The sequence below is a fragment of the Thermobia domestica genome, chromosome 5 (assembly GCF_964235325.1).
Source record: "Thermobia domestica chromosome 5, izTheDome1.hap1.1, whole genome shotgun sequence".
In the NCBI taxonomy this organism is placed as follows: domain Eukaryota; kingdom Metazoa; phylum Arthropoda; class Insecta; order Zygentoma; family Lepismatidae; genus Thermobia; species Thermobia domestica.
In genome coordinates, this window is record NC_137458.1 from 235,122,032 (window position 1) to 235,134,069 (window position 12,038).

The following is a 12,038-nucleotide window of genomic DNA, read 5'->3' on the forward strand; positions in this document are numbered from 1 at the left end:
TTATACTGTATATGATAGTTTGGACAGTTGGCATTTTAATAATTATAATACAAATAACTAGTAGTTGTTTTCAAAACCTTTCCCAGTAGCAGCATTTGAGTTACATGTTTTATATTAGGTGCTCATCCCCCTAAGGGCTTGTGCACAACCCCTTCCAATTTACCGTTTTTCTGCTTCAAATTTAAAATTCTCCAATTTGAATGTGCAATTTTCAATGAAAAATTGTCCCTCAAATATTCTGATGGGAGCAACCTGCGTCATGAAACCCGTCTGTGGGTACCTCTGCCCTGTCCTCACCAAATGATTCCCGTATCTCAGATACAAAAAAAGAATGAATGACCGCAGTTATGACGTCACAATCTGAGCCTACGGATTTCTGGACTAAGAAAAACCCAGAACAGACTACTCAAACATTTTAAAATGCTACAATGTTTATTTTCTATGTATATATTATTCGCGAAGCATATTAAACGGCTAGACTTCGAGGAGAGTTTCTAAGTACTCTTCCCGAGTATTCAGCCTGTCTTGAACAAAGAAATAAGGATACTATGCAACGGAGTGCTTAGCAGTTTTCCTAGTGTTAAAAGAAATCATTAGAAATACTAAATTACTTACTTGTCTCTTTAGAAACTGTCAACTTAGGGAGTGTAAAACGCAATAACGAGTCTTTTCCTTGTAAGCTTGAATTGCTTCTCTTTCTCTATTCCATAAAGCCGGTGTTTAAGAATTATTAAAATCTGAGAGGAGGTATATATAGCAACAGCAATAGAAAATATGTATTGAGAATACATAGTAGACACCCTCAACATCAATAAATTCGACACGTCCTTTTCACATCGTTTTACCCTTTTAGCAAACAACAATGATATTTGTATTATACTTAAAGCACATTTTACACCACTGCACACAGTTCTGTTCTTTGATAGCAGTTTGAGACTGTAAACAAAGTTTTAAAACATAACTGTTTCACTGCAAAGAAACAGACAAAAATCAAGGAGACAGTAAAAATCGAACAACTTCCTCACCGATAACAGTATATAATTACCAGAAACCTACTTGTTCGAGAAGTCTCTTCGACGCACCAAACGAAGACCTAGTAAAAACAACTGGTTTACCTCTCTTTTGAGGTCTTAAGAGTTTTCCGAAACAACTCATGAAGATCCCTACATCACTGGAAAGAGCCACTTGAGGAATTAATGACTTTGAAAAGAATCAACATACTCATAAATTATATTAACGCAAAAGCAATGTTTAAGTGGCTGGAATTGCACAAGCTGCAATTTGCAAAACATTTAACATTACATGAGGTTGGGTGGACTATATCTCGTATTTTGGCAAATACAATGTGAAGATTGGTATGTTACGTTGACATGTAAGTTCTTTGCACCAGGAAAAGCGAATAGGTGCGTGTTAAACACAATACATTGTCTAAAAGGCTGGTCAAACGGATTATAGTCTTGTAATCGCATATCTATCTTGCAGAATGAGTTCTGCTCCCACGCTACACAATGGTCGGATAGGAACTGATGTGCATAATCGTCATCAACTTGATAACATTGGTCTGCTCTTGTGTGTCGGTACTGGACATTCAGCTGAGATTGGTCAAGACACGCAAGAATCCTTTAATCAAGTGAAAATTAAATTTAACAAACGGTTGACAGTAGCGAGTGCAATTAGATAGTATATTTTCCAGTTTACAACATCTATTATCCTGTACAGATCCGTTCGTACTTTCATGATTAGTGAAAGGTTTTCATTTATATAAAAATACAAGTGCTTCTTGAATACACACGCAAAGAGTCAGAAAGCACATTTCAAACGAACACTGCACAGTGGATTTTCGACATTTTGCAGCTTCTGAAACCTTTCAAAGGAGAATCCATCATAATTTGTATTACGTAGTCCGAAATTGCCAATGAACTTTCGAAGCGCAACTGCACCTTAGCACGTCAAATTACAGCGACTGATACAATGGCATAACCCTGAAGCCGTGAGAAGTAGCGCTCGCCTGCGACTTATTTACTATGTCACCATATGTCACTGGTGGCAGCGAACAATTTCCGATCACTTTATATCTAAAGCCAATTTGGTTTTCATTAAAAGTAGCATTGAGGAAGTACTTTGTATAATTCTCGAACTGTCTCAGCAAACCACTTTCAGTTGACCTACGCAGATATTTTGTAAAAGTAACAGGAAAATTCTTCAAGGTAGCAATGAATGAATAGGATAAAAAATTCTACATAGCAGCTCGTTAGCTTTCTGCACTAAATTTGAATTTCAGAATCGCGAATCGGATAATTACTGTGTTTTGGAAGTCATAATACCATCTGTCATAATCTGTTCAACAAATCTTCTTCACTACTGCTACAATCTAATACTATATTTACCATATTTATCGCAAACTAGTTATACATATTCAAATCGCACTTACATCATTTCCAACTTTTTAGATTCTTCAATTTTTGTTCCTGAAAACTGCAACAGCTTTTGTCTCTTCGCAGTAGCAACAGATGGCCGGATTTAAGCGGCGACGGCATATAGTCTGATTCCTCTATATGCATAAATGACAGTTAAGACGCTTGTGTGCCACTTCTTCCCTCGTTATCTTCATTGTCCGATTAATTTTCGTTTGAGGACATCAGCATCACCACGTTTCAATCATTGGGATCAGCACTTTGAAGACTTCCTAGCCAACATCTCAGTAAACTTAAAGCTCCGTTATATTTGTGGATATTGTGTACGTACCCATTCGAATGCAAGTCTTCAAATTATACGTGCATCGCTTTCCGGATTAATTTGACTTGCTGTAATCGATGTCGATTACTCATTGATATTCAGTAATGCTGACGTTACACGTACAGAGCAATACATTGGAACAAGTTTAAATAGTTACGTCAGCAACACTTTGATATCACGCTCTTCTGTAGGTCTGGTACACGTTCATAATTAAATTCACAGACGATTTAATAACATTTGTGGACCATACACGCTTGAAGAGTATGAATTTCTGTTAGGCAGAAACAATGTTCTTAACTTAGTTATTTGGTTGCTGGATTCTTTGATGCTACGTGCGCACTTCTTTTAGATAGCTTCCGATTATTATGTATGCTACATCTAAAAGATATATAGGGAGGCACGGAGGCTAAGTGGTAAAGTGCTTACCTCTGGTGCGTGGGGCTGGTTCGATCTCCGGCCAAGTAAAGTTGTGGTGGACAACTTCGTGTTCGTGGGTTTTCTCGGGATACTCTCGTTCCCTCCCACTTTCTTATTCCTCCAATTTTCCATCATCATTGACTTGCTTTAATCATTGTCTCCCTTAGCCCAACAGGCATAATCGTGGGACGTTAAACTGAAAGATTTATTTGTTTTACGTTCCTTATACGAGTACAACGTCGAGGTTATGAAGGACAGGACCTATATTATAATAAAGTGCAGGCTACGAAACCTCTGACTCGACAAAATTCGGTATTGTTCCCTCCCCTCTAGCCAGCTTGTCCCTTTCACAGTGTTGTCGGACCTCAGTTTCACCAGCACAAGCAAACATGACACATCTCGTGCATGGCTTGATTGACACCCGTGAACGCAAACAATTATGCGTACAGAAAGTGGAACCAACCTTGAATCAACTAGGGCCTCTCATTGTGGTGCGATGTTGCAACATAGAGATCAGCTGCAGCAGAAAAGATACATTTTGAAAAAGTGTGCGTGAATGAATGATGTAAACTTTGTTTTTAAGTGGTAGTATTTAATATTGATTTACTGTGATAATGTTCGTAAGTGTGTAATAGTATCTCATATGTGTTAGTGTATGACGAAGGTTATGAAAGATAGATTCTAAAGTAGTTTAAATCCGCTCTGTGAGAAAAGCCAAAAGAATAGGATGGGCCAGGATAACGACAGTCTTTTCAGGAATCTCAAAACTTGTATTTGTGGAAAAATATACACTTTGACTTGTTTTTTTCTTTCTTGGCTGATTCAGATGTGCGTTCGATCTTCCCTTTTGAAGTTCAAATACTGGATGCAGATTATTCAGCATTTCGAAGCAATAGACAAACAATTAAATTAAACTTCTTGTCACCTGGGCTGGGTTAGACCAACTCCCACTTGTGCGGTTGCCTGGATCCAGGTCGGGGTCGTATGAGGGAACATGTCTTTTCGGGATAACTTCATAATTGATCCTCAAGTAATAACTTTCAAATATTAATTACCTTTTAACAACTATTTGAGTTCCTTCACCATATTCCCATATATATCCAATAATTCCTTTTCCTCTAAATTCCTCTACCCTTCCTCTTTTCTCCTTCTTCTCTCCTAACTTCTTCTTCTCCTTTCTCACTCTTTCTTTTCCTATTTCTAAAAAAACTGAAGAGGGGTCGTGACTGGGAGTTGTCGCTACAGACACGGTCATTAAATTGCTTTGATGTTTCTCTTCGGAAGTCCGCTATGAATTAGTAAATCCTATAACAAACATTGGAAGCTAGAATTCTAAAAGTCATTTATTTTAATTTTACATAGTTTGGCTAAATTATCAAAATTACAAGATTACAGTTCAATTCAAACGATTAGCGACTTCAATAATTTTCCCATTCACGATGGTTTCCTCTTCAGTGGTTTGAATTATAGTTTCTACCCTTTTCGGATTGACTTAACTCATTGCAGGCCTCCCAGCAGGACATTGAAAAAATATAGGACAGTTTGGTTTATACAATAAAGTATTATGTTCTGAAGCACAGAAAAAAAAATATATAAATGTATTATAAGAAAGGCCACCCTTCACCCCAATAGGCAATTATTTGTTATTGAAAATAGTAAATACACTAAAAAATGCGGCTCCAATATTGTTAGAATTCAGAACATATTCGTACTTCCTCAGAAGAAAAAGAAATAGTTAACTCTTATTTATAGGATTACCATGACATTTAACACTCTTTACATGTCGTCGTAATTTTGAATATGTAAATTCAAAAAATGCACGCAAAAATATTAATTATTTCTTTACTATCCTTTTAGTTCTTTTATTTTACAGATGAACTTTATTTTGACATTTTTTTTTCATTACTTCATATCTTTCTGAAGAAAAAAGAAAACTTATATCTCTGATAACTTATAACTTATTTCTCTGTAATAAAATATTTGAATCTAATTAAACATCATTTGATCAACATATTTCCCTTTAAAATAAATCATGTAACAGCATTTCATTCATCATAGCTCTGCAAATTATATATATACTTCTAACAACTGTTGTACAACATAAATTTCAGGACATTTCCAGTTGTTAAATAATTTTCAGGACATTTCCAAGATTTTCGCCATTTTTCTGCTTTCCATGGCTTTTCCAGGGCGATTCCACGAAATACTTTTATTTCCAGGTTTTCCAGAACGCGTTGGAACCCTGCATATTATGTACAGCAATATTGGAAGGCGTTGGGATATGTTGGTGAATACCAACACACCTCAATGTCTAGCCAATACCGCTGCACACATAGCTTAAAAACAAATGCTAACACAGCTTGCGTTACAAGAAACTGGAGTATGCAAGGTTGCTCAGTTAAGCTTCATTGGGGAAGAATAAGCACAAAGGAAACAAAGGGGAAAAAAAGAGGACATGGCAGGATAGGAAAAAGCAAATTAAAAAAAAAATAGTGACTAGTCCTTCCAAAAAAATGCTAAGACACATTTAGCATATTGCTAATATGTAGCAATTTAAATCATCACTGGAACTGCCTTGGCTTGTATTTTTAATAATTCAATCACTGAAAAATATAGGAAATAAAGGACAAGATTAAAATATAGGCCAAATATAGACAAATATACACAAATTCCCAAAATATAGGAAAAAATAGGAAAATAGGACAACTGAGAGCCCTGCTCATTGTTATTACAAACAGTCTCTTGTTGATACTCAATAACGAAATGACCATTCCTGGTTTTCAGACGAGTAGTCATCATAAGATCTGGTTTTCTCCATGAAAACAACAAATGAACACATGTAATATCCATTTAGGAGTGATTTGTGTGGATTGATATTATTATTCAGAGTAAAAATTTATCTCTGCGAATCCGATACATTACCTGCTGTGATTAATGAAGGTAGCCAATCAATCAAATCATTCCCTCGGAGCTTTAGATATTGGTGAGCAAAATCGAAAAAAGAAGAACATCTCAAATACTGTAGAGGGAACCAAATCAAGAGCGGATAAGGCCTCAACCCGGAGTTAAAACGTGGCACACATAAAGTTATTGTCTTGTCAAGTCCTGCCTCGAGAACAAGCTGCAGACATTGTCTCCTAAGAAAGAAAACAAATATTATCAGCATTGCATACACTAAGATCCTTTCTCAGTATTCAACAAATATGATATGAGATGTACAGTAGCAAATGCACGACTTATGTAATAGCATCCAGCCAACACGGAGAAATTAGTATTTTATACAAAACTTACAGTTAATAGTTGTTACGTCTAGATAATTGGAATGCTTACAATTAGGGTATTTGAAGAGTTTATTTGTAATTTGTTTACAGATGAACCATAATGGTTGATAAAAGTAGCATATTTCTTCGTCAAGACTAAGTTATTGTTGAAAATGAAATCTTTTACTAATAGAACATAAGAAATACACTTTTAAGTTATATCAAAATTGCTAACCTTCAAGTATTTCTGTGGCGACATAATTTATCAAACGATTTATCAATCGATGGCAAACGCATCGATTGTCTATCTTCAGGATAATTTAACAAGTTTATATAATCTTACGCCGCGACTTGATCACATCTTGTGATGATATACTTTAGTGGAAATAACGTAAAAATAAGAACTATTGAGTACCAATATGTAGTTGCAATAACAGAAACTCACTACAGTGACAGTCTTAAATACAATTATTCCACAGCACAACTATTACATTTATAAGATAAGGCACTATTAACTGGTAAATAATTTGTTGTTTCTGCAGTCTATATTTACAGATATTAGAATTCAAAAGTTCTTCTTTAGGATAGGAATAATTTAAGGTTGATAATTTTGACATCTTCTAGTTTAACGTCCAGTGTTATGTCTTGTAGGATAAAGGACACAAGTCATCGTTGAAATAATTAGATATTTTATTATCAAGTGGAAAGTTTTATTTAATTTGATGAGCATACCAAGGATACTTTAAAAAACAAAGAGTAAGTACTCACATGAAATACCTTGGAAAAATTTAGTAACCGATATTTAAATGTCGTTGATGACACCAAACTCTCTGTTAAGGTTTTAATTCCTTAAGATTGCAGAAAGTCGGAGTGTTATATCATAGCAATATTAACTACCCAGGCCGCAAAATTTCCGGTCGCCATCAGCGACTAGAAATTTAGAGCTGCCGACCAGTGTTCAGTAGGAATGGTTTCTGCTAAACTCACAGTGCTGTGAAGTTTCTGTTTCCAACGAAAATAATTGTCATTGAGTGAGAGAAAACACGGAATGTGAAGTCTTCATAACGGAAAAGGAAAATCTTCACAACGCTGTAATTCACCCCTCCTTTCCTACCCTCAATCGAAATGGTTTGCCTCCTGGCATGTCAACGCAAGAAATGTAATCTCGTTCTTTGTCAAACCAAAGGTCATGGGGAGAGCAGGAGGACATATCTTAATTTGTACGTGAGAGTTATTGCCGACCATCATTTTTGGCTTGGAGTGCGTCCGACTTCGAAATTGTGCGGCCTGAGACTTACCACAAAAAACTATTTTCAGAAACTCATAGTCTGTGAGCTGTGAATTTCGTGCCCAACTTTTACAAACATATAATACAACGGGTAGAACTATGGTGTCCCTTCGTAGGTAATGACTATAGTGTAGGCTCGACTCCTGGTGGAGGTACTTGCCTCGGATACGTATTTGACAAGTGGTTCGGATCCCACTTTAAACACTTGGTCTTGCCTCGTATAACATCATTGGTGCTAAAAGCAAGCACTGTCTCCAAACTGCCAACTCACCAACAACGGGAAAAACTATGTCTTTTATTAAGTTTTATTTTTATTTAACGCTAGTTCTGATGATGGGTTCCACACGAAGTAGTAATAGCATTTATTTTTCGCCGATAACTTAGTTATTTATTACAACTAACTAACTAGTCAAGGTGGAATTCCCCCTCCTTTACATGTATTATTATCATTGGCATTCTTTTGAAAGTATTCTTATCGTGAGGTCTAAGTTCCATTCTTGAGATCATCAATAATCTTCTTCCTTCTGTTTTCGTCTTTTATAGGGGCTTCAATCATACCTTTAAGTAAATAATTTCTTCACAACATATAACTTTTATTTTCCTTGTATTTTTCGTTAGTTTCCTCGACTATCTTACTTCGCCCCGAACTTCTTCATATGTAATACTGACTGTCCACTTAATCCTTTCAAATCTTCTCCATACCTATACCTCAAAATCTTCAATCTTCTTTGAGTCTATCTAAAGCTCAGTATTTCACAGCTTCTCTATTTACCTTCGAACTTGTTAAATACAGTAATAGTTTTCTCATTTTGATAAACGTTTCTTTAGCCGTACTTATTCTTTCTCCTACCTCTACATCATTTTTTATATGAAAATCAATTCATAAAAATCCATCGCTTTGTCTATAACTTGGTCACCTATGACAATTTCTACTCTTATAGATTTGATTGGATGTTCTAGAATTTAACGTCACTTTCAGCACTGAGGCAATATGAGATGTGGACTTATTCTCTAATCCATAATACTCTAGTTTCATTTATTTATTTTTACTCCATATTTTGCATATATTTCCATTAACTTTTTAATCATTTCTTTCATTTTCATTTTATGCCACCAATGCCTTCACCGCCAAATTTAATGCATAATACTTTCTTTACTTATCCTTATTTCATTATCTTCACCAAATCACTCTTTTATCATTTTTTTTCTAAACACAAACATATCAAAATAGACAGGTGATGAGCAACAACCTTTCCTTAAGTGTCTTTCAATTTCTACTTCCTCAATACTGATACTCACACGTTAGTTCCTGCATCAATTCAAATATTTTTTTCTGTTTCCAAGACACAACACTACACTGGTTGACAATCGCTAGAGATGAAACACATTTTCAGTCATACATTTTTTAACAAACACCAGACTGAGTCAGAAGGTTGCATTCCAAAGACACAGTCAAGCACGACAGCCGCTGTTGTGAATACAATACTGTACTGCAAGCTAACTGGTCTATTGGAAAATGGCCAAAGGGCTTCATCTCAGTGATTATGATTATGGAAGAGTTGTTGGTACAGATCAAAATGTTACAGAGGTTGCACGCGTGATGAGAGTATCAAAAACCCTTATTTCCCGACTGAAAAATGCTGCTGTATGCAGAGGAATAGTCGTACACGTGCATGGTGGAGGTCTTGGTAGGAGTACAACAGCTCGACAGGATTGCTAGATTGGCCAATTGGCCACAAGGAATAGACGTGCCACTCTGCGCAAATTTGTATAAAGTTAGCTGGAGCGTCAGGTGTTTCTGTCCCGCCGAACAGTTTGACGATAACTCAACAGCATTGGATTGTGTGAGCGGAAGCCCGTTAGGTGTGTTCCAATATCCCTCACGTACCGTCGTGCCAGAGTCAGTGGTATATGGCACATCGTGATTGGGACGAAGGAAACTGGGCAAATGTCATGTTCTCAAATCAGTCACGGTTCCCAGTGTCCAGTGATTCTGGTCATCAATTGGTGTATAGCGAGAATGAGAAACACATTACCATTCACCGAACATCCGCGAATGAGACAGATATGATGGCACTGGTGTTATGGTATGGGCGGCCATCATTAAAAATGAATGAACACCACTGCACTTTTTTACTAGCGGATCCGTACCTGGGGAACGGTATTGTAACGAGATCCTGAACAGGATATGTTGGTTTTTTTCATGGTGCAGTGAATCCAGAGTTCATATTCGTGGATGACAACGCACGTCCACACAGAACTGCCCAAATTAAAGAGACCTGGAACGTGAGCATAATCTACCGCACGGACTGGCCACCGCACATTCCTGATCTTAAATTTCATCGACCATGCCTGGGATGCTCTTAGACGACGAATTACACAGAGGAATCCACCACCTTTGACCTTCAGGACCTAAAAACGGACGTAAAGTAAGAATAGAACAACATACCCGTGGAACTCTTGGATTCTCTCGTGGACATCATGGCAAACAGATAAGCAGTATACATTGGTGGCCGAGGTAGTCATACGCCTAACTGATTTGCTCACAACTCCTCTCTATTCATGACTCCTGACATTTCATGTCATTACTGCATAGTGCTCTCCATGTGTCTGTTTGGTTTTTCATGTCCTGTTCCTTTCTATGATGACAAATTCCTACCATATTTTGTCAATAAGGCTTGCATAATATTTGTACTCATATATTGGTCACTTACTACATCCTGACTATGTTTTAAAAAAAATATAGCTGAAAATCTGTTTCATCCCTCGTAATTGCCAACCAATGTATCTATTAAAACCTTCAACATTTTCCTCTTCTTTAATTAATCAAATCCATTATCCAAATTAAGGAAATAGATCACAATAAGTTTCCTTTCACCCCATACAGGTTACTGTAGAACACAAGAACTACAAGGATTGTTTGGCCTTAATGATAGTAAAACAAGATCCATTCCATCCGATCTTAGGCAGAAGTTGGTTAGATGAGTTAGAAGTTTCTGAATTATGATTTGTGATACGTAATCGGATCATGGAATGAGTTTTATGTTAACGATGTAAGCTGTAATAATGATTAATTGTTAAATATATAGTTAAAATTGAAACGTTACCTTTTAAACGATATTTAGGCTATGAATTTTTAGCATTGCTGAAGTATAACATATAGATAGATAGATAGATAGATATAGGTAGATATTTCTCTAATAGTCTTCAGAGCTCGAATTGTATCTCTTGTGCCAATTTCTTACCTAAATACAAATTAATTCTCCAGTAAATAATCACTTAAGATCCCATTAACTTTCTACATAAGTTACACATAGATATACAATATGAACTAATGGGATCTTCACGCAGCGTTCCCAGTGTTCAATCTCCATCAGTTAAGTCAGGGGAATCAGGTGAAACCGATAACCCCGGCAATGACTTGGACGCTAGCACCAGCAGGCCTACCAGAGGCCACTTTTCAGCCACTACTAGATCTGCGAAGGTGTTACCTTGTCCCCACTATGGAAAGTTTTATGTGAATGCAAGAGGATTAGCCATTCACATAGGTAAAAAGCATCCGATCATAAACGCAGAAGAGGATTGTCTTCATATCAATAATAATAGCTTTCCTGACTGTAGAGCCACAAATGTAAGCATCACTAACTGCAATGGTAGCACACAGAATTTAACGTTATCTAACTTGAGCAAACTGTTGACGTCATTAAGATCCTCTACACACATCCTTAGACGTGTCCCTCGTGGTGCTCGAACGGAGGTTGCCGATGCACTTTCGAAGTTATTACAGCAAGTAGCTATTTCAAATGAAGAAAAAGAATGAATCAACCTGTTTATATTTCCATTTGTAGCACTAACTGCTCCCAAACAATCCAAAAATATAAAGAATCTTACCTCATGGGTAAAACAAAGAGTTCATGTTTGGGATAATATAGATATTGACGCCTTAACCTTACACTCGCCAAAGATCAAGAAATCTATACCTAAACAGAATGTGTCAAATCTGAAGATTACCGAAAACTAACTACCCGATGTTGATATCCGAGGAGCAGCCCGTTTACTAATGTCAGATGATACAGTAGCAGCCCCTGACACTTCAGTGTATGAGACGTTGTTGGAGAAACATCCAGCCCACCCTGGTACATTTACTTCACCGAATCTTCCAGAAGATCAAAACAGGGTTCAAGGAGTTTAAGTAAACGAAGTTAAAAATGCTATAAATTATTTTCCATCTGGCAGCTCGGGAGGTCTAGATGGTCTTCGCCCTTCGATTCTTAAAGATCTTTTATCTTGCCAAATACTTGAATCGAAGGAAAAGCTATATCATAAAATCATTTTGT

The 12,038-nt window shown here is 36.6% G+C and overlaps 1 protein-coding gene across 2 annotated transcripts in view; it reads right to left on the minus strand.

The window, feature by feature from the left end:
- Window positions 1-12,038, minus strand: part of LOC145686458 (uncharacterized) — a 136,753-nt gene that overhangs the window by 19,735 nt on the left and 104,980 nt on the right. For both annotated transcript variants that reach the window (XM_081759775.1, XM_081759776.1), the window contains one exon: window positions 6,076-6,290. In XM_081759775.1, the coding sequence (XP_081615901.1) occupies window positions 6,076-6,290 (215 nt within the window). The remainder of the gene's footprint in view (window positions 1-6,075; window positions 6,291-12,038) is intronic.